Source organism: Macrobrachium nipponense, chromosome 42, assembly GCF_015104395.2.
Source record: "Macrobrachium nipponense isolate FS-2020 chromosome 42, ASM1510439v2, whole genome shotgun sequence".
NCBI classification, from domain to species: domain Eukaryota; kingdom Metazoa; phylum Arthropoda; class Malacostraca; order Decapoda; family Palaemonidae; genus Macrobrachium; species Macrobrachium nipponense.
This window is the reverse complement of record NC_061103.1, coordinates 10,669,843-10,693,864: the sequence shown is the minus strand read 5'-3', so window position 1 is coordinate 10,693,864 and position 24,022 is coordinate 10,669,843. Positions and strand designations below refer to the sequence as shown.

The 24,022-nt window shown below is 38.3% G+C and overlaps 1 protein-coding gene across 1 annotated transcript in view; it reads right to left on the bottom strand.

Moving 5' to 3' along the window:
- The window catches only part of LOC135213264 (coatomer subunit gamma-2-like), a 115,279-nt gene that overhangs the window by 29,630 nt on the left and 61,627 nt on the right, over positions 1-24,022 (bottom strand). The window contains exons 6-11 of the mRNA XM_064247244.1: positions 14,818-15,084; positions 13,777-13,896; positions 12,913-13,079; positions 10,655-10,784; positions 6,720-6,934; positions 2,966-3,197 (exon numbers count right to left, since the gene is read on the bottom strand). Coding sequence (XP_064103314.1) covers positions 2,966-3,197; positions 6,720-6,934; positions 10,655-10,784; positions 12,913-13,079; positions 13,777-13,896; positions 14,818-15,084 — 1,131 coding nt within the window. The remainder of the gene's footprint in view (positions 1-2,965; positions 3,198-6,719; positions 6,935-10,654; positions 10,785-12,912; positions 13,080-13,776; positions 13,897-14,817; positions 15,085-24,022) is intronic.

The following is a 24,022-nucleotide window of genomic DNA, read 5'->3' as shown; positions in this document are numbered from 1 at the left end:
CTACCCTATATGTAAAGATAGTACTGATTACATACCCAAGTGTAGGCTAGGCTATATTCGAGATACGATTTTTTCAACAAACGATTGGTTTTTCAGAACCTAACCCCATCATAAGTAGGCGAATACCTGTATAGTATTCTCTTCTACCATCCTCCTTGTGTGGCAAATCTACTGCTTTCTACTCATGGCATTTCTCTCTTTGGATATAATTACCTAAAGTTACCAACCTATTTGCTGTTAGCAGACAAAGCATACATTCTTAACAAGAAGAACATAAATGAGACAACAATCTTGGGCAAAACACTAACTAGATAACTGTAAACAAATATACAAGGGCTAGTACATTTAAAAATTAATACTATGGAAACAATACATAATCAAAATACATTACAGAACCTTAGTTTACAAGAGAAGCAGACAATTAGTATTGAGATCTCAATGACTGAGATGGTAGGAGCATGTAATGAGATGGAGAGCAAAGTAGTAGCAAGACAAAGAACCATTAAGAAGGTCCAGAAAATAATGGATAAAAAGGGGGCATAGATGAAGTTCTAACTTGAATATGAGTTCAGGCAGAAATGAGCAATCAGATGAGTGTGAAGAGAATCAATTTCACCTCTAACCCAAATGGAAAATAAGTTTAACCCAATAGCTGGTTTTATACAAGAATTTTTCTCTCCGATATATCTATTGCATACTGTTCGGTTAGGATTGCCATCTTTTTCTCACACAGCTTTCTTTTATCTCCATTTTTGTTGAAGTGTGTCCCTAGTATTTCCTCTACCACATTTGGGTGTAAACATGAGGCAAGGGTGAAAAAAAAATGATGTTTTCTCCCAAATAAGAACTTCACTTAGAAATGGACTGCTACACTACCATTATGCCTGAATCAGTTCTAAGCTATCTGACAACGACAATTTTGTTATTACAGAGACCTGTAAACAATGCTTCCTCGTTTCTCAAGCATGGAACAAATGAACATGAAAAGCAGAAAGCAATGCAGCTTGGAAATGCAGTTTGCAGTTCCCATGGTAAACAATACATCCTCTATAGCAGAGGTTCTCAAATTTTTATGACCTTGGCCCCCAACCAGCAGACCTGAGTTCTTATAGCTCCCTCTCTCAGCCAAAGTGAATTCTTGTTCTCAAGTCCCTCTCCCACTTATCCAGCCAACTTGAGTCCAGTTGCACCACTTAAGTTACTGCAATTTGGTAAGTAGACAAACTAATGACTGCAGTTTGGACAGGTCAATGATTCAGAACTCCTGCTCCATTATTTGGATGAAGATATCACTTGAAAAAAACCACAAATATTTACATGAAAACAAAGATTCCTTCCACATGCCGTCACTATCTTCCTTCAATGCTTTTGACTGTGATCCCTATGACTGGTGCTGAACCACCAACTTACGAATGTTTGGCTCTAGCATCGTAAAAGCAAGATGTAGATCTTTTTTCTCAATACTGAGGCAACTGTAACCCAACTAAAATAACCCAACTGAGCCAAAGTTGAGGTTAGAAAGACCAAAATTCTTACAAGTAGTGACACCCTCCATTTTTAACCTCATTTGGACTGGTGTGGCAATTTGAAAATATTAAGTTTTCTTCTTTGGGATAACAAATCCAAAAACCAGTATGGCGCTATTACTTGGACAAGGTCAGAGAATCAAGCTTTGCACTCCATCACTACTAGATCATCATCAAGCAGCTAGTTGTATGTAACTGACAAGGAAGGAAACTGATCAAACTCCTGTGTCCCTAGGCCCAAGAACAACAACTTCAGTCATTTGCTGTTTAGCTTTCATTTACCACAACTTGAGCATTTATGGATTATTGACCCTTGAAAAGATCATGCAATTTTCTATTCTTAATTAAAATCCTCATAAACATGCTACTCGAAGTAAATACCTAATTAGCCAATGCAGCTCATAAATGTACAAAATTAATTTACTTTCTTAACCCTTAGGAGCTGGGGTAATCGATCAATATGCAGCACCCTATGCCAGCAAAACTTTCAGGTTGGCAAATTTATGACAAAAACACATCAATGGAAAGAGGAAGATGTGCAAATGCACATGGTGAAAGAGACAAAAAATAAAAATTTCCATACCTTCCACGAGAAGTTGGGAATGACTATTTACAACCCCTTTAGGACCTCTTTTACAAGACAATCGTAAATTTGACCAACTTATGTGTTTTTTTAAATAAATAATTTTATTTCATTCTATAAAATCACAATTATAGCTCACACAATATCAAAAGAGATAAGAAATAAAATCTGTAACAAATTCTTAGCATACTTGCTGAAAATATTTACGTAAATGTATTGAGAACAAAGATTCAGTAACTTTTTTTTTATTTTGAACATGTTTTTTCTAATATCTCTTTGCAAAATTATATTTAAAACTGGTATACTATCGTAAAAGACAAGACCAAATACCAACAGCAACATCTTGGTTTGAGCAAATTTACGAAAAGACGTCATGTGAAAGACGCAGTGCATTCTCCCTTTAAGTGAAGTAGAACTTGAGTCCTAAGAAGCCAGACTCATGATTTAGCCAATGTCAAAGTTGCACTGGTGTCTAATATTGTTTATCTACAGGATCAATCCATCCACCACCCCAAACCTGTTATTAATACTCCCAAGGTGCAATCCGTCCATTACATTAAACTGGAAAGTGTTAAGGAATAAATAACTGATATTCATCTCCTGCCTGCACCTACAATGTATCTTTACATGCAAGTTTATTTGAAGCATCCCTTTGGGCCATGATGGCATTGCTTAAGACCAACTTTTTATTCACTCCCTTTGGTCTAGCTATCAAACTTCTTTATCAATAAGGATTATCAAAAGAAATCTACACTGTAGGTAAATTTCCATTAAAAACAAAATATCCTTACAACATCTGCAATGCTCATTTCTCAAAACAAATCAACCACTTAAGAAATAATGACTAGGAACTTACCTCAACAACCACCACCTTGAATTCGTCTGATATGTCATTGAGGAAAGAAGAGATAGACTTCATGAGTCTATCTACAGACCCTTCAGACCCAGTCTTTAGCAGGGTGGTGATTGCAAGAGTTGCAATTGATCTATTTACATCTTGTATTAAGTTTTCCAGATCCAAGTTGCAAGCTGTAACAGCACTGGGTTGAGTCATTGCCACTTTGCTCAGGGTACGGACAGCAGCAAATCTGAAAGTGGAGATAAACAAGAGACTTGTCAGGTTATCTTTGATATTTTTTTTATATCAGGCTTTCCTTTGACAAGGTTAGAAATGTAATATGCTCTTTCCCCATACATTTCTGTCATGTGCCCTTTCTTCCTGAATTCCCACCATTTCAATGATTTTCTAGGACGTCCTTATTTTATTAGTCCTACCTTACGAACAACCTTCTAGATAACTGTTCCTCTTACCTTCTTACCAAATACCTAACCTGACCTTGTAAAAACTTTGGTATAAAAAATTCAAATTTCTGAAACCATAAAATCTAAAGATAAATATTTTTACCTATGACCCCCATTACACACTAAAGCACTCATGTAAATTTGCTTTTTAGACCTCTCTGAAAACTTAGAAGTGAACTGTCCAAGATACAGACTGCTTAACATTTCTGCACATATTTTGCAAGAACCCTTAACATCTTACCAGCCTGCAAAACAACAAGCTTAGAAAAACTATAACTTTTACAAAAAGAATTCTACTCTAAAAGCCCTTTACATAATGGCCCAGAATATATATGTATATATTGTGTATATATATATATATATATATATATATATATATATATAATATATATATATATATATATATATATATATATATATATATATATAGTGGACACCCCCCTTCGTGTGCATATATATAATATATATATATTACAGTGTCGTTAAAGAATTAAGGAAATTATTCCAAAAGGCATTAACTTATAAAGAACTGAGAGAGTGGCACGGAAATGGAAAAGGGAACGAATAATGATTTTCAAGAAAGGATCTTGTTACTCCAAAACGACCAAGTCTTTTAGCCGTCAGGCATCTGGCTTGCATCTCCCAGGCATCTTCGAGAAATTGGAACTCAACTCGTCACACCTCATTACGCTTACACCAGTACACTTAGAAAGATTAATGGGTGCTCCCTTCTTGTGACAGGTTAGATGGGGCCAGGGAAAATTCCTATAGCCCATCTGGCATATGTTATAGAAGGAATTCTATGCTCCCTTGTTTAAAAAAGGGGAAGTGTTAACTCGAGAGCTCCACCCTTTCCAAGACTAGGCCTAGAGTCTTGGCAAATCAAAACCAGCGGTGCCAGATTGTAGGACAGCCCAAAAAGGGGTCTCAATGAATAAGCTATGAGGTTTCCAAAGGTACGCACCCCAAGAAGCCAAGGCATCAAGCAAGAGGCGTTTCCTAAATGAAGAGTCTACGAATCACTAGGGAACAAGTGACAGGAAGGCGGTTTTGTATAAAGTCTGTAGCCACTCAGACAAGAATTCTTTCAGAAGATGCCACACCCAGTCAAAATTCAAAAATCCAAAGGCGGTGCTAAGAAGATATCATCCTGATAAAAAGGCCAGACAGAGAAAGAGAAAGACAGAAGAGAAAAAGACAAGAGGGGAATCGAGTGGAGAAGGGGGAGAACGAGTGCAGAACAGAAGAGTGGCGCAGCAGCAGAACTGAGAAGAATAAGAAACAGAAGAGAGGGAAAAGTGCAGAAGTGTGGTGTGCAACAGACAGTGACAAGTGACTATCGTACTCAGTAAAATTCCCTCGTGCCTACAAACTCGTAATTGCAACAAAGTGCCTTTCAAAGAAATAAGTTTTATTAGTCCAAGAGCCCAGAAACACATTGGTGGAAAATTTATAAGAACCCCTAGTAAAGAATAAACATATATAAGGACACATCAATTTAATTTTTTCCCAAAGTATATACCTATTAAGATAATTCCATAAGAACATTCAGCAAGGTGAGATTAAAATTAGATAATTCTATTTCCACAAATTACAGCCTCCACTCGGTGCACGTTACCTTAGGGCTGTGTGTTGGTAACTACTACCACATACATTACATACATACATACCATCATACCATCCACATACATACATACATTAATACATACATACATACACAATAATATATATATATATTATATTATAGATATATATATCTAATAATATATAACATAAATACATAATACATACCATACATACATACATACCTACATACATACATTACATACATACATACATACATACATACATACATACATACATACATACATACAGACATACATACAATATAAATTTTAAATTAATACTTTTTTTTTAATATATATATATATATATATATATATATATATATGTATATATATATGTATATATATATAGATATATATTATATATACTACATACATACATACATACCATACATACATACATACATACATACATACATCCATACATACATACTACATACATACATACATACATATATATACCATATATATATACATATAATATATATATATATATATAATATATAATATATATATATATATATATATATATATATATATATATATTATATATATATATACAATATACTATATACGTATATATATACATTTAATATATACATATATATATCATGTTATATATATATATAATATATATATATATATATATATATATATATATATATATATAATATATACGTAATATATATACTATATTACTATATATATACGATATATATATATCATATATAGATTATATTATCTATATAATATATATAAAATAATATAATAATATTTATTAAATAATATTATATTAATATATAATATATAATAATAATATATTAATTATATATTAAATATATATATATATATATATATATATATATATATATATATATATATATATATAGATATATATATATATAAGTGGTTATGTTTAAGTTTTAAAGTAATTTATAAGTTCTCATGCTTTTAAGTGTAAAATTGGTATGAAAATTGTGTATTAATATCACTATTTCACATATTGCTGCATGATACAAAGATAAACTAGCATACAGTAAATACAGTAAATGAATCTATCAAAACAGCTGTTGATATAAACCTACCTCTCTCTCTCTCTCTCTGAGTTTATTATTATTATAAAGGATTAGTTTATCCAGACCTCTGAGCCTAACAATGGCTCTTTTTGGGCTGGTTCTCTCACTGAGGTAATGTTTTTTTATGCATATGTAAAAATATGTTAATTTGTTTTGTATACTGTAGTTTTATAGATAAACTTGATGTTAATCTCATATTACTTTTTTTGCTTTATACAGTAAATTAAAGGTTATAAAAGAATAAATTGTATTCCCAGTCTTTCCTCTGAGGATCAGGCCAGGGGGTGTTGCCTAACTCTCAATTTTCTTGACATACTGACCAAGAAGGGGAGTTATGTTGCCCACTGATGGTCAAATAAAAAAAGCTAGGTGATTAGGTGGGGAAAGACCAAAGTAACATGAAAGGTAAAAAGGTAGAAAAAGATACAGTAGAGCCAAAATGATGCTGCTAAAGATCTTTTGTCATTCTATGTTGTATCATGCAAGGAAAACTATATGGGAATTTGTGTATGTGCAACCCTGAATTTGCAAAATATATATAAAAATTGCAGATCTATAACATACATTTTGAGGGTACTACCACATAAAACTTGACTTGTCAGCATACCTCAGGGTTGGCTTTGAGCTAGAGAGGAAGAGCTGTAGAACAGAGACAGCTGGTGCCAGGTCACGGGCAGAGGATTTCTTGAGGGTCACAATGGCATTGGCTGCTTCATAAATAACCATCTCAGCCTTATGGCGCAACATGGACTCAAGGAAATCAAACAGCCGAGAATCGGCATTTGCTTCATCTTCTTCGATGAGGCGCGCAACGATACGAATCTGGAATTAGATTTCATTATACAGTAATATCATATATCACTATATTACTATCAAGTATCTTAACACCTCTCTCAAGAGCTGGTTCATATGTTTTTTGTATATTATAGACCAAGTTTTGAAGACTAATTACTACATTAACTGAAAACCAAACTTTTTAAAACACAAAAGGGATTCTTTTCATTACAAACATACCACTCATTTATAGCTGGCATTTATGTTTTTGTTTGTTTGTTTGTATTGTGTTTTTACGTTGCGTGGAACCAGTGGTTATTCAACAACGTGACCAACGGCCTTACGTGACTTCCGAACCACGTCGAGAGTGAACTTCTATCACCAGAAATACACATCTCTAATAACTCAATGGAATGCCCGAGAATCGAACTCGCGGCCACCAAGGTGGCAGGTCGAGACCATACCGATCACACCACTGAAGTACTAATGGCATTTATGGCCCTGAGTGTCTCAGAAACTGGAGTCAACTGCCTAACAGATAAAAAAAGTAGCAGTCCAGCACACGCACCTCATCCATTCTTACAAGAATCTCCAAGCTTATCAAAGCAGTCAACTACATTACCTCTTGTGAAGTCTTGACTTCTGTCCTAAAAATCTGAATGGTTTAATGAAAAACCCATCACTTTCATATAACTCAAAGGTAAAGTTAACACTACCAAATGTTCCAGATTGGCCAAGTGTAATCTGCAGGATCTATAAAGGGCTCTTGGGGTTGAGGATTAGCAAGGAACCCCTGGCCGAGAGATACATGGCATCATATATGAAGGGATGATTCCATGCTATAAATAATAAAACAAGGCATCTGTAATTGTGCAATAACGATTCAGGAACTACCAAGCACTTATTATTCATAAGAGACAGAGACAAATAACCTTCATATGAAACACAGACAAGTAATTCTGGAAGTCAAAGCCACTAAGGATGCCATCAATAAATATGAGACAAGAATTACTATTGCTACTAAGCACAGTAATTTAACCAGACTCCAGAGCTGAATTGTGCTGAGCTTATTTATTCAGCTCTCAAAGGTCTTGTCCAATAGATTTATTCTTATTACCGAGAAAGTTGAGATTTAACTAAACTTTAGTTTATTGAAAACAGAGAATCTAACAAGTTCTTTAACTTTTTTTCAAAGCTTGAAATTTTTTTTGTCAATTCTTTTTGGAATAATTATTAGTATTACACAAAAATCTGTAACTAAGGGATTGATCATGTGAGCTATTCATCAAATATCCATGGGTCTATAGTAAAACTAAGATGAAATCAATGATGAATCTTCCAAGTTCTCAAATGCAGATACTACCTTTTCGGCTGTTATTTCTGAATGTGTCCAGCCATTAATGTATCACTCACTACAGTAAAATCAAGCAAAGATCACTTTGGTAACTCCAAGTACTTATGAGAAAACATTGATATTAAGATTGTTTCAAACTACAGTAGTAAAACATCACTGATGTTAAGATTGCTTCAAAGCTATTCACAAGCTAATTAACCACCACTGTGCATCACTGTCCATTGCTTTTTTATACACTTTCATGACAACATGTCTAAGGTATTAGACAGTATATCTAGAAACTTGTTTCCTAGAATACCCTGTGACAGGACCATTTTGGACATTTCTCTCCTGGAAATCGGGTCCTCTGAAGGTAAAAACGTACCAGCTTTAATTGTACAATGAAAGAGAAGAAATGGCAAAAGGTACAGTGGGAGGGCTCAGATTACTACTAGGAATGTGTGTGTACTGCAAAGTCAGCTGTAAAGGGCAAGTCTATGCAGTTCCAGTCTTGGTAGCAGCCAATGAAGTCGGCAGGTTTCACTGTTGTGTACAGGCAACCAACTCTTAAGAAACTGAATGCATTGTCGACTTGTAGGTTTCTGGGCACAATAATGGAACCTTTAAAACTTTTTGGCCTCTATGAAGTGCTTGAAGCTCAATGACCTATCTTGAAGATACAAAGTCACAAAGATGTCTAAATTTTGTAAGAGATCCATTTGAGATGCCTCATCAAAATTTATGTAACGTCTTAGCAAGAAGAAATGCTGACACTTTCAAGGTCCATGAAGCTTCTTAAAGAACGAGAAAGAGCAGACTAATATCCTTAACTAATGAGAAGGATATCTTAGGAATAAAAGAAATTCAGCTAAAAGGGAATAATTATTGGCAGGATTATCATTTTTCACTGCACCAACTGAGGAACTGGTTCCTCTTTGCCTGGTAAAGCTGAAGCTCAACATGGCTTTGAGAGAGCTTTGGTTAACCGTGAAAATCATAAACCTCTGGGGCCTTGCTGCACTGACTCCATCAGTCAAGATCTGACTCAAAATTCCCATAGAACTGTCAGTGAGGTTCACGAAGGCTCATCTTCTATTTGGGATCCTCCACAGGTTATCTACCAACAAATAAAGGGGTTCATCAAGCCATTCTTGATGCAGTCAAAGAGAAGCCACTGGAGTCATTGATATTGCTGGAAGATTAAGGTGATCTAGAACTGATCTGATTATTCATAATACAGGAAAGGCCTGGATTTCCAAACTGTCCTAGGCTTGCAACAAGGAGGGCAACTATTCTTGGTTGTCAGTTCAACTTGGCAGAAAATAGACAGGTAACTTCTTGCAAAAAGATCCAACAGAATAACTAACTTCACCCTGCTAATACAGTTTGTGATCATACTGTACCTATCTGGTATGTGGATGGGAGAACAGGAAGACAGCAAGGGCAAAAATGTTATGAAAAATTTTGGAATCTGGCTTTCTCTCTTCTTTCTCCCAAACTGTCATTTAATCTTGTTCACATTTTACAACAAAATTGAAGGCAGTACAGTGATTTATGGCGCCATAACAAGCTGAGTTTTGGTTATTGGCGCCTTAAGGATTCGGTTAATGGTGCCTCTGTTAGGTGTGTTGTGGTGCCATAACTCTATTACTGTTACCTTATGGTGCAGATAACTGAAACTTGGCCAGTTATGGCGCCATAAATCGCTGACTTTATGGGGCTAGACAAGCCCCATAAAACCAGATCACCATTATCCGAGTCCGCCATTAACCGTGAACTGCCTGTATTAGGATTTCAAAGCCTTCTAGAGATTTTTGCTTTCACAAAAAAGTGAAGGTTATGGGGATAACTTATCTAGTCCTAGCCTGAGGGAAATTGACATTAGGAAGGAAAACCATAGAATGGTGGTAGAAGGGAAAAGTCACTGCCTTACCCAGGCAATAAGGGAAATGCTGACCTCAACAGAATTAGGTTAAGATCCTAACATTATTAGTAGAAGCTTTTCAATAAAAAGGGGAAATTGGAGTAGGGTATATTTGAAAACTAACGGACAGTGCAAGAAACAAAAGAGAAGAAGTAGAAATTGAATATAGGAAGTAATACAGCTAGGAACCAAAGAAATATGGATAAAAAAATGACAATATTCTACAAGGCACCACTCAAGAGTCATTACTGTACAATAACAATTTCTAATCTCATGGAGAAAGCTTCAAATCATGTTAAGTAAGGCTAAACTGAAGCACCAAAGAATAAAAGTTGACCAGTTAGGTGGAGAGCAAAGAACACAAAATGTAGAAGACATCAGGCAGGCAGTCAATGGCCAAAAGAACTGCTAACATATCTTTCACAGGCACTACCAGGAATATTTTATGTGTAACATTTTGAAAATTTCAGTGGTCCCTACATAAAATCAAAACCATGCTCAAAACACTAACCAACAAGCAGATGGCATACGGTGAGCGCAATCCAGAAGATGTCAACTTAGATACCATCTTGGTGACAGCAAGCTTGTCGCTCTTTCTGATCTGGTGGAGAACACCCAAAGCATGGAACTGTACCATAACACTGCAATAAATATAACAAATGTGATTATTATACATATTGTGCAATATTATGAAACTGTTTTATCAGCAAAAGTTTTCACTTATATATATGAAATACAATTAGCCAATATTCAAATTACTACTACTATGTGTAGTAGTTTGCTTAATTTTGCAAAAATTCCAGTGGAAGCTTTGTCAGTTATTTCTGGATAGGAAGGGGGAGTAACTCATTGTCCATCATATGCCTACAACATTGCTTATTCTTCTGTGTACCTCTAGTTGCACCGGTTATGTACCACACATCCAAATCTATATATCCAGTGTTCTGTCCCAGTCTTTGGTGAGTTTCCCCTTTTCACTCCACCTGGCATTATCTTTTCTTCTTGTTGTCAAGTTCCCAGTGACTACACTCTATTTCAATTCAAATTTTCTTAAGCTCCTTTTTTTAACTCATTTTATATTCTACCTTGGCTTATTTAAGGTACATTTTTCCCTTGCTTAGTCTATATTGGAAATTTTAATCGTCTCTTCGAATTTCTGTCATGTACAATATCTCTAGTTTGATTTGTGTAGATAACTCAATTTTCTTTCCACATCTATTCATGATAATGAACTATAAAAGCAAAAAACACCTCAAGTGAGAGAAAGTCTTGGCTAGAACTGTGACAGTGAGTGTACATGACTGGGATACAGTGGAACTGGATAAACAAAGCAGGAGGATCAAAGGTGTGGGAGGGTAAGCTGAGGTCAAGGATGCTACGGCATTGAGGCTGCAGGATTACACATGCAGGCGGGAGTGGCTGAATACACAGGGGCCTCCTCACAGTAATTCTTTTGTAACGCTATATATTTCCAGCCAATGGCAACAAAAGCAAATGAACTCACGAAATACATGGCATCACACTGGGCAAGAAATGCTTGGAATGTTATCTGAATGCTTACTCAACTATAATGCTTGAGCTTTAAATCTTTTGCATTTCCAAATTGAAATTTCATTTTTAACCATTAAGTGTTCAGGATAAAACAAATATCAAGAACACCCCTTGACTAGGCAAACTTTAATGTTGCCAGTTTGAAAGAAAAAAAAATCAATGATTCTCTACTACAGGAAGTTGATAGTGATTATTTCTCAAATGTTAAGACTTTCCCAAATGTTAAGAGCTTTTTTTAAGCCAAATGTTTGCAATTAGACCAAAGCATTGTTTTGTCCATCAAACCTGGAATATTCATCACCGTTTCATACGTCGGTTAGGCACCCGACAGACAATTTTCGTCGACGTTTAAGGGTTAATATTTGCGCATTGAATTTTACTTCACTTATTGTGACTATAACTTTGGAGAACACCAGTTAAAATTAATTGCTTTTCTGGTATATGAAAGATAGCCCTTTGAGGAGGGTCTTGACATATTTGTAGATGTTATTGTCAGGATATTTGGTCCTGTTAGGGTGTTCTCAGTGCACATTTTAACCGTGAGGGTGCTAGGCATAGGTCTAACACCTCTAAGTTATTCATATTTTGTATTGGAAGTTTTCAGTTCAAAATGGAGACTGCAGCTATTTTGGCTGTAATAAGTGATGAGGACTGGCAAGAGAGGTTGACAAATTTGAATAAGGATGAGTTGAACACTAACTATTAGGAGATTGAATTTGACCCCTCTATGAAAAAGGGTTTATTACTGTTGATAATTTATGAAGGGAGCAAGTCTATAAAGTCGGACATTAGTAAGGAGAGAGAGAGAGAGAGAGAGAGAAGAGAGAGAGAGAGAGAGAGAGAGAGAGAGAGAGAGAGAGAGAGTGTCACTGATGGTCCTGTAATAAATTTGGAGCATTTTGGCGCCGAAAATCACAGCTAGACAAGCGCCATAAAACCGGGTCACCGAAAACCGAGGTTGTTGATAACTGGGGACTGCCTGTAATACTAATCAGTAAGTGCTAGAAGGATTTACACATACACTAATTTATCTTAACATAAAAAAATATCTTACTGCCAACTACCGTTTATGTTAGCATCTTAAAATTCCTAATGCTGACCTTATCATTTAGTCTGGACTTTGGCAGACATGGGTAAAGTAATAGTCTGTCTGCTCTAAAATTCAGACAACTTAAAATAGTACCTCATACATACTGTGCATAATGTCTTCAATCTTACCAATCAGAACTCAAAGCCTCTTGAACCTCTGACACCCAGCGCTTGACCACATCAGGGGACTCCTTCATAATATGCCGGCAAGACACCAGTGCAGCACTGCTAACTCCAGGGGCTCTGTCCACAATGGCCTGCTTCATGTATCGTTCAATTGCTTGCATCATTGTGGCCTATGGAGATGATAAAATTTTAATACATCATTAAAAAACTTTCAGACTCAACCTACTTAAACTTTTAAGCAATAAAGTAGCACTTTCATTGGACTCTCATAACTGGGTTTTGTTTTATAATAAGAGTCTGAGTTACTATGATGAAATAGTTTACCCAATAATGGAGCTAACAAATTCTTATGGGCTTCATTAAAGCTTCCTTACTAAGGGTACTCCGCTTGGGTTTGAGAGTACCTGTTTGATAAGAGCATTTGAGTCCTTTTTAAAATTTCTTCCTTTATTTAAAAGTAAATACCACAATTATGTCTCACATAGTATTTTAAAAATAGACAGGAATTTTTAGTGTGTATACACAAACACACACACCAGAATAAGGTTGCAGACACAACTGAAGCTACCACATGATTAACTTTTGCAATTTGTTATATTTTGCAAAAAACAGACAACTTTCATGTAAAATGTATATAACTAAACAAAAAAAAAAGTCACAGCTTATGGTCATGTAATTGCAACAAAAATTCTAATTACTGTACTAATATAAAATAAATTGTAAATTTCAACTTGCGAAGAGACCCAGCTTTAATGAAATAAAACATGCAAAGACTCAAAACATTCTTCCCAAGAACTGTAGTAGAAGATAACTTCCCTTATCATTCCAGAATTAGAAGAAACACTCTCTGCACTGCACAATACTTACATCAGTTATGCGACAGAGAGCCCTGATTGCTGGAGCTCGGTACTGTTCTTCCCTTCCAGTCATGTCTTTTGTTAGGGAAGATGTCACAATGATTGTATCCTCTGCAACTTCGCAAAGCTCCTGCACAAAAGAAGGAAGTTCTCTATTACAGCTACATAGACAAGAAATATCTTTGAACAAATTTCATAGGAGAGGAAGAATCACAATACAAACAAGTTTGTAACAAAAAGGCAGAATACACAAAACCGTGAGAAACTTTGAAGGAAAGAGAGAAGGAACTGAACTAACCACACACCAGGAGATGAACAATGTTGTTGCTAAATGGTATAAATCAAACACCGAGTTATCATTCTTAGAACACACATTATTCAGAACATGAACCCTATTTATATGGAACAAGCCCATAGGGGCCACTGACTTGAAATTCAAGCTTCCAAAGAGTATGGTGTTCATTACAAATAAGTAACAGACTGTCAAGGGATATGTAAAAAGAAGAGGTCACTTATCAAAACAAAAAACAAATTAAATTGATAAATAGATAACAATGTCATTAAATGACCAAAATATAGAAGGAAAATTGTATTCGCATCTCCTGTTGAACTTTTCAAGCTCCAATTGCTCTGGAACTTACAGCAAGGAAAAGGGGAACACAGATCAAAAGTGAATGTGAAAGATCTCTAATCTGTTACATTAAAACTTATGAGCAACTGACTACCCCATAACCTTCTTATTATAGTCACCTCTAATGCCACCTTTATCATGACTTCAACATACACATGTCAAGACTTTATAAAAATTGTAAGGCACTTACTGTAACAATTACACATTTTACTACTGTTATGATGTGTTGAATGGCAGTACCAATTCATAATAAGACACAAAAGCTGTAATTTACTTTTTGTTCTTTGATTCTATAACCATAAATAGCATATTTTGTTATAAATCAATATATAGCAGAAGCAAAGCTGATGAAATAAAAGTAGGCGAGTTATCACAGCATGTCACTAAATGGAAAAATCAATAACAAAATGGACAACCAACCTTGATGCCGAGATAGACAAGCCGCCGCAGCACAAGATCATTACTCTGGAAGAGCTTTGTCATGGCAAAAAAGGCATCAGTGGCCTCCTTGGCAGCAAGGTTCTCCCCCTGGTTAAGGAGGTACAGGATCTTTGTGAGGACATGGGTGCTCCTTTTCACATTAACAGGGGTCTCATTGAACACCCTTGCCTCTTGCAACACCGAGGTCTTGTCAACACAATGGTATGGATTGCCGCCTCCTGCAAAAGTATTACAGATTGTATTAAGCTATCCAAAGATATGTGAATACAGTATACTGCTTAAGATGGATCCTCTTCTAAGTGACGAAGCATATAACCAGTAATCATGGAGTAACATTATAACAAAACTGCTGGAGATGTCCATGCTGTGCTTTCAACTAAAAGTTAAAAAAAATTATTATATATTTACATACTCACATACTGCTGAAGAAAGATAAATTATGAGGGCATCAGAAAACACAAAAACATTTACTAAAAATGTTGAATTACAACTCTTTTCAGTACACCAGGCTAAGTAGGTATTCATTTTATAAATATAATAAAATAGCAATTAAGCTGAAATCTGCTACATCACTGCAAATGTAGGCATTCAAGGTTATGAAAAACCTAATATCTAAAGCAACCTAAGCACTGTCAACTCTGACTGGACCAAACAATTACATTTAGGATTATTTAACACCAACTAAAACTAATAATCAACAAATAAAAACAAAAAACTACTACTACAGTATAGGATTAATTAGCACCACTAAACAAATAATTACAAATAAATGACAGAGTTCACAGAATACAAAACAAAGAGAGTTCAAACATTTTACCAAATGCAATAATGGTGCATCTTTATAACAAAAAAACCATACCGAACATTATGGCTTGTCTTCAAATTGAATAAACTTAAAGTCCTTGGATAGCAGATACATATCTATATAACCCATCCCTGAAAGTAAATACCTACATGAAGTTCTAAAAAAAAAAAAAAAAAAAAAAAAAAAAAATTTATTATTTGAATATTTACTGTAAAAATAATTATATTTTCTTGCCTATCAGAGCATATATCTAAGCTATATCAGAGCATATATCTAAGCTATCTTGAACCAAAGGTAAGTTTCATCCCAAATAAAACTAAATAATAATAAAAATTCAAACATCATAAATACCAAATCATAAACAGGTCTTCAACTTGGTAAATTCAATAAAATATTTTAGTAAACTTTATAAGATTGAACTATGCATACTGAGTGAATGTATAATTAACACTCTATGGAGGAGTTACGGTAGTTGCATTCAACAACGTTCTCAAGGGTTGTTAGAGAGAGAGAGAGAGAGAGAGAGAGAGAGAGAGAGAGAGAGAGAGAGAAATCGTTTGATCTAAACTTTTCAGGAAACTAGTCTTGAGTATCTGGAGTTAGGGTGAGTATGTGTTTGTGTTTTGTGTTCTGTGTGTAGGTAAGTCAATTGTCCAGTGTGTATTCCGTAGCGTGAAGAGGAAAGTGTAGCTGACGGTGAGTTTGGCAGCTGGATTGGTCAAATTTATGTGGGGGTCTTGCTTGCTTGTTATTTAGCTTGTGATCCCACCACAACTCTACCTATCTTCTGTATAAACACATATACGTACTACATACAGTGGGGCCCCAAAAATTTCTGTGGGCAATAAAGTAATACATACCAGGAACTTGTGTGATTTGCGTTACACGAATTCACAGACATGCAAACTTTTCATTGGAACTTGAATAATTTCCATACACAATTTTTTAATCCATGAGAGACACTGCAAAACTGTTTATGACTAATTTTGTCAGCAATTTATCAGTTTTCAAGCTTTTTTGTGTAAATCAATTAACATTTAATATAAAAAATAATTCTCTCTCTCTCTGTACTGTAGTAGTAGTAGTAGTAGTAGTAGTAGTAGTAGTAGTAATAATAATTAGGGAAGATGCCTTCCTGAGGGCAGTAGCATTGAATATTATAAGTTATTTTCTAATATGTGCAGTGCCTCTAGAAAATGTAGATGTCTTCGGTCCAGTGCTCGGTCGATAATTTCTACGTTCGTTATGAGCTCAGCTCTTTTCTTGTCTTCTGTTATGATTTTCTCTGTAATGACTGAAAATGGCCCCCCACTTCTTGAAGGTGGCAGGAGAGACGCTTAGAGAATCTGGTAGTGGTCATCCTGACATACATAAGAGTGGTGGCATCCTTCCACCAGGCATGTAAATTCGTAGATGGCACTCCTTCTCTTCAAAGACATTTCTGGGGGCACTTGGTTGTTTTTAAGAAGCAGCTAGCTGGTTTTCATGTTTTTATAATAAATTATCAGGATAATTTCATACCTTCTGCAGTGGTGGAGACATTTTCATTTATTATTTTCCTGATAGCCTTTTCATCTTCTAAATATGAAATTTTCATTATTAAAATGAAGTTTTATTGTATACTTACCGAACAATTATAGAGCCGTGATTTCCACGAGCGGCAGGATACTAAATTCAAATTTAGCGCGTCGGCGTCGCCAACACTGGTGGTGATGACGTCATCTCCCTCCACTCGCGAGAACCAGGTACAACTGCCAGGTGAATCCATTCTTTCTGCCGTCCGTCCACCTAAGGGGAGGAGGGTGGGTATAATCATAATTGTTCGGTAAGTATACAATAAAACTTCATTTTAATAATGAAAATTTCATTTTTATTGTAGTGTCTTACCGAACAATTATAGAGCTGATTACACATTTATGGGAAGGTGGGATTCAGTGGACCACTAGTATTTTTAAATGGTTACATTTATTGCAATACCAGTAAACACTCAAGGTGTCTGTTGTACCTTACCTTGTAAGAGAGCTACAGCAGACTGTTACTGCCTCTGGTCGGTGCTCTTCTTACTATTGTAGAGGAATTGGAATTTGACCAAAGTTAGCCTCTACAGGAGTGGAATCCTTCCGTAGTTCAAGCGAGTCAAGGCTGACTGACGGAGGATAGTAACAACAAAGATTGCCCTTGCCCTGGGCTAAGACCAGAAATTCAATCATACAAAACATTTGTCACCAACACCAGATTTAAAAACATATATCAACCATTGTAAAATCTGACCTAACAGACTGGTGAGTATTCCAGGTACTCAGTACCCCCAGCTTCCCTTGAACTCGACAACCTATTCAAGGTGAAAAGTTAGCATAGAGGTGACGACCCCTGTGCCGTTTCTCCCAACACCATGCCAGAAACCGCCACCGGACCTAACGTTTTACAATTCTCGAAAACCGTTTCTATCTCTTTGAGATAATGACTCGCAAAAAACCGAATTCGATCTCCAGAACGTGCTCTGAAGAATCGAAGCTAAAGATAAAATTCTTTCTGAATGCTAAAGAAGTTGCCACTGCTCTAACCTCGTGAGCTTTAACTCTCAGAACGGAAAGATTGTCGTTCTCGGACTGCGAGTGAGCTTCCCAATAAGCTCTCTAATAAAGAACGATATAGCATTCTTAGAAGAGGACGAGAGGGATTTTGAACAGAGGTCCAGAGCTTACAAGATTGTCCTCTAATACCTTAGTGGCAAACAGATACTGCTTAATAGCCCTGACTGGACATAAGAGCCTTTCTTCCTCCTCATGTCCAACCAAATCAGATAAGTTCCTTACCACAAAACTCCTCGGCCAAGGATTAGAAGGATTATCATTTTTGGCTAGAAAGGTCAAAGATACCAAAAATACAGCATTGCCTTGAGAGAAACCGGACTCTCTTGTCTATAGCGTGCAATTCGCTGACACGCTTAGCAGAAGCTAGAGCAATAAGAAAAAGTGCCTTCTTAGTCAAGTTCCTGAGTGAAGCCGACTTCAAAGGCTCAAACGGTGGCCCCATGAGGAACTTAAGCACCACATCTAAGTTCAAGTCACTGTATCTTGCGGGAGCTTAGTGGTTTCGAAAGACCTAATGAGGTCCGACAGATCTGAATTGGAGGAAAATATCCAAACCTCGATGTCCGAAAAACCGAAGAGAGCATGGCTCTATATCCTCTGATCGTCGAAGGAGCAGTTTCTTAGAGTTCCTAAGAAATAGAAGAAAATCTGCTATTTCTGTTAAAGAGTCGCAGAAGTAGAGACTTTAGCACTTCTACACCACTCTCTGAAGATTCTCCACTTCCCTTGATAGAGTTTGTTAGAAGACTCTCTCCTACAACGAGCGATAGCTTCTGCAGCTCTTCTTGAAAATCCTTTCGCTCTGACAAGATTCCGGACAGTCTGAACCCTGTCAGAGCTAGAGCTGGACAAGTTTTGGTGGAACCTCTTGAAGTGCGGTGGTTTTGAGAAGCCACTTCTCTGGAGGAAGAAGTCTGGGGAAGTCTACTAACAACTGGAGAAGGTCCGGGAACCACTCTTTCCTGGGCCAAAAGGGAGCGATTAAACGTTAGTGTTACATTGCTGTGCGACATGAACTTGTTCAGCACCTCTCTTATTAGACCGAACGGAGGGAATGCATAAGCTTCCAGACCCGACCAATCCAACAGCATTGCGTCCACCGACCAAGCTAGAGGATCTGGGACTGGAGAACAAAAGAGAGGAAGACGGTTGTTCCTTGATGTCGCGAACAGGTCTATTGACGGTCGTCCCAAAGGCGCCAAAGTTTCTGACAAATCTTGTTGTCCAAAGTCCACTCCAGAGGTAACACTTGCTGTTGACGACTTAACTCGTCCGCCAGAACGTTCATCTTTCCCGGAACAAATCTCGGGACTAGCTGAACCTTCGCTTCGTTTGACCACAGGAGGAGATCCTTGGCTACTTCGTACAGAGAGAAAGACTGAGTCCCCCCCTGTTTCCGCACGTACGAGAGAGCCGTGGAGTTGTCGGAATGCACTGCCACTACTCGACCTTCTACTAAACTCCGAAACTGTCTGAGCCCAAGAAAATTGCTAACAGTTCCTTTACATTTATGTGGAACTTCTTCTCCTTCTCCGACCAAGCTCCTGAAGTCCGTTGATTTCCCAGTAGGGCTCAACCTGTGTCCGATGCGTCGGAAAAGAACTGTAGGTTCGGGAGGATGGGTCGTAAATCTAACCCTTCTTCCAACCTTGCTCGAGAGAGCCACCACCTTAGGTCTTCTTTTATTTGATCTGTGACAGGAAAGGTAATCGAGTCTGGTTGTGTCTTCCTGCACCAAGAGGCTCTCAGGAAAAACTGCAGAGGTCTCATGTGCAGTCTTCCAACGTCACAAATTTCTCCACTGACGTCAATTTGCCCAGGAGCCTCATCCACTGATTGGCAGACTTACCTTTTTGTCCAAGAACTCCTGAACTGTCTCCAGACAGCTTGAACCCTCTTCGGGGACAGAAAAGCCCGAAAAACTTGAGCATTCAGAATCATCCCAAATAAAGGATGCTCTGAGATGGAACCAACTGGGACTTCTGTTTGTTGACCAGAATTCCTAACTTTCTGGCAAGATCCAGAGTTGTTCCAAGGTCCTTCATGCACCGACTCTCTGATTCCGACCGGGAGAAGCCAATCGTCCAGATAGAGGGAGATTCTTACTCCTAATATGTGCAGCCAGCTTCCTATCGGGGATAGAACCCTGGTGAAACTTGAGGAGCGGTCGCTAGTCCGAAGACAAAGCGCCCGAAACTGAAACACCTTGCCTTCGAACATGAACCTCAGGTACTTCGAGATTCGCGATGTATCGGAATGTGAAAATAAGCGTCTTGCATGTCCAGAGAGACCATCCTCCAATCCCCCTGTCTGATGGACTCCAGAACCGACCGAGTGTCTCCATATGAAATTTTGTTTTCTGGACATGCAAGTTCAGGGCGCTCACATCCAAAACCGGCCTCCAGCCCCCTGATGACTTGGGAACTACAAAAAGGCGATTGTAAAAAGCCTGGAGGAAAATCTTCTATCTGTTCTATCGCTTCTTTGAGAACAAGCGCTTCCACTTCTGCGGCTAGCGCCAGAAATTTGTCTGAGCCCGGAGAGTATGCCTGGAATGGAATTGGCACAGGTGAGAGCGAGGGAGGTGAAAACGAGAGGAATACGATAGCCGAACTTGAGTACTTGCACTACCCAGGCTTCTGCTCCTCTGTTTTCCCATTCCTCCAAAACATAGCCAGCCTGGCTCCCAACTGGTGCATGAAGAAACGAGCTTTCATTTGGAAGGTTTGTTAACTTGGCCGAGCCTTAGACTGAGGTCGCAAATTCGACTTCGGCCGAAAGAAGCGCTTGGGTTTTCTCCCTCGAAAAAGGCACTTGGGCCAGAGGAGAAACCGAAGGAACAGTCTCCACAGGAGCTTTAGGTCTCTTAGTAGACTGTGCCAGTAAATCCGAAGTAGATTTCTTATCTAGCGCAGACGAAATTGACAAACACTACATCGTCTGGAAAGAGGTTATCTTTCACAAACGGAGCAAACAAGAGAGGCAGACTTCTGTTGGGAAGTAACCCTTTTAGAAGCAAAGGAGCACCAAAGTTGTCCTTTCTTAAGGGTACCAAAGGCGATGAGCGAAGCTAACTCATCACATCCATCCCTAATGGATTTGTCCGCACAGGACAGAACACCAATCCAATCCTCCGCTAACTCCTGAGAAGAGAAGGGCAATCTTCGATCTTGGCCGCTAAAGCGCCAATAGTCCAATCAAGGAAGCTAAAGACTTCCAAAAGTTTAATTGATTCTTTACAACGTGGTCCAACTCAGGCGCTGTAAAGAAAACTTTCGCTGCGGCGAAAGCAGATCTTCTAGAGGAGTCGATTAAACTGGAGAAGTCTCCCTGGGAGGAGGCAGAAACTCCAGAGAAGGAGCTTCCCCAGTTACATAAAACCTATACCTCTTACGAAGCAACTTAGAGAGGGAGGGTAAGCGAAAAGAGCCTTCCCTAAGTCTCTTTTCATAGACATCCATTTTTCAGTCTCTTTCAACGAATGTCTAACCGCTTTAGATAGAACAAGTTTTTGGGAGGAGAGGGTCTGAAGTTTTCCTCCTCATCAAAAAGTCGAAGTTGGGGAGCGCGGAGCCGCTTTCTCAAAATAATCTGGATAAGATACCAGAAGAAATCTAAGGAGACGTGAATACACGACGAGGTGATGAGAATCCTCCTCCTCTACTTCTTCTTCATTCTCCGATACCGACCGAAGAAGTAGACGGAACTACAACCGGATCTGAAGGTTTCGAACCACCCTTGGACTCATTCATCCAGTTGGTTAACATCTCTAACTGCTTGCGCAAGGCGCCAGAGCACAAATCAAAAACAGTTAACGTAGGCTTGGAAGAGCCTAAATGTTCAGCAGGAGGCGGAAAAACTACTTGCGCCTCGCTTTGAGCCGCCGAAATTCGAGGCGAAACAGGCGCATCAGGCGTAACAGACGAAAAAGCGCCTAAAGAAACACTTTTAGAACTGCTAGCTACAGCGCTAAAACCACAATCTCTACTAGTAGATGGAGCCGAAAAAGGCACAGATTGAGGCGACGAACGAGCCGCTAACGGCCGCGGCGCAACCCTACTCTCAGGCTCCTTATACCGCTTGACTGGAGGAGGCGAAGAATCGGCGCCTGAACGCCTCTTTAAGGGACGCGAAACGGCGGGCGAATCTCGCCAAGAGCGCCGCGCGACCGGAGACGAATCGCTTGAATCATTCGAAATGCGTCTGACCGCAACACCTTTCCAACGCTTAACCGAGCCCTGTTGAGGCGCAACAGGCTCAACAAGAGAGGCGCCTGTCTGTGGGCAAATCCCGATCGACTCCCTTGGACTTCCGGTATGTCTTCTCCCCGGTGCGGGGGAGCTGGACAGTGACCTTTGTCTAGGAGACGTGTCAGGACAGACAGACGCACCCTCAACTACACTCTTACCTGAAGCCGCTCTACCAAAAACGTCTTAACTGAATTACCAAGTTGCAAAACCGTATTCGCTAGTACCGAAAATTTCTGATCTAACCTCGATTCCAGACTGGCAATGGTGTCGGAAGAAACTACACGGGAAGCCGGAGAAGTGGGATTAGTAGGAGGAATAGGAGGTGTAGTTAAAGGAGACATAACAATTTGAGGAGAAACAGAAGGAACAGAAGCATCGCAAGACGAAGCAGAGCTAAGTCTACTTTCCCTAAGCGCTGCTTTTCTAATTCTGTCTTTAGCTAATTTCTCCGAGTATGAACTAAAAAACTTCCATTGAGAATCAGTCCAATCACTACACTCGTTACATGTTCGATCTGCTGAACAAACCTGTCCCCTACACTTAACACATTTAGTGTGAGAATCATATTCTAACTTGGATAATCTAGTTTTACATCCTGAGATGCAAAACCTAACTCCCGACGGACTAGAATCCGACATGGCAACGCCTAAAATAAAAGCAGAATAACAACAACGAAAACCAAAAAAGAGTACTTCACCAATTCCGAAGATCAATTCCACAAGAAAAAAGCGAAGCAAAGTCATCCAACCGCACCGACCACCGATGTTCACCGGACGCCGGCAGGAAAAGAATTGAATTCACCTGGGCAGTTGTACCTGGTTCTCCCGCGAGTGGAAGGAGATGACGTCATCACCACCAGTGTTGGCGACGCCGACGCGCTAAATTTGAATTTAGTATCCTGCCGCTCGTGGAAATCACGGCTCTATAATTGTTCGGTAAGACACTACAATAAAAATGTGTTGTGTATGTAGTTTTTATAAATTACTTTTATAGATCCACTTTAGTTGTCGTTAGTTTCTGTCGTGCTTTCCCGGTGCCAGTTATTTATGGAGTCTTGGGTTTGATGTTCGACCATATGATTTGTGAAGTTATGAGGATTTGTGTGGACCTTTCGATCTCCCTCGTGGTTTCCCTCCACGTGGAGCAGTCTGTGAGGGTGTGACAGATGAAAGCATCTACCACAAATCTTTTAGACCTATCTGGGCACTCACTGAACCCATTACGGTTTGGACCTTGGTTCGTGGGTTTTTAATAAACTATGGTGGTATAACCCATAGTAGTCTGCTGTACCTGAACATCCAAAGAGGGTAGGGCCCCATCAATGCTGCGTTCACGCGGGAAGCGGAGGTCGGAACATTCTTTTAAAGTCCTTCTTTTAGTTTCAAGATCCTCTTCTTTTTTTACTCTTATGAAGGTGCCGTCTATAAAACGATAGTATTGAGGAGGGCATGGGATCTTACTGAAAACCCTTTCTTTGATGTCACTCGTGTAGAAATTGGCAATAGAAGCCCTAATGGGGATCCAATTGCCACACT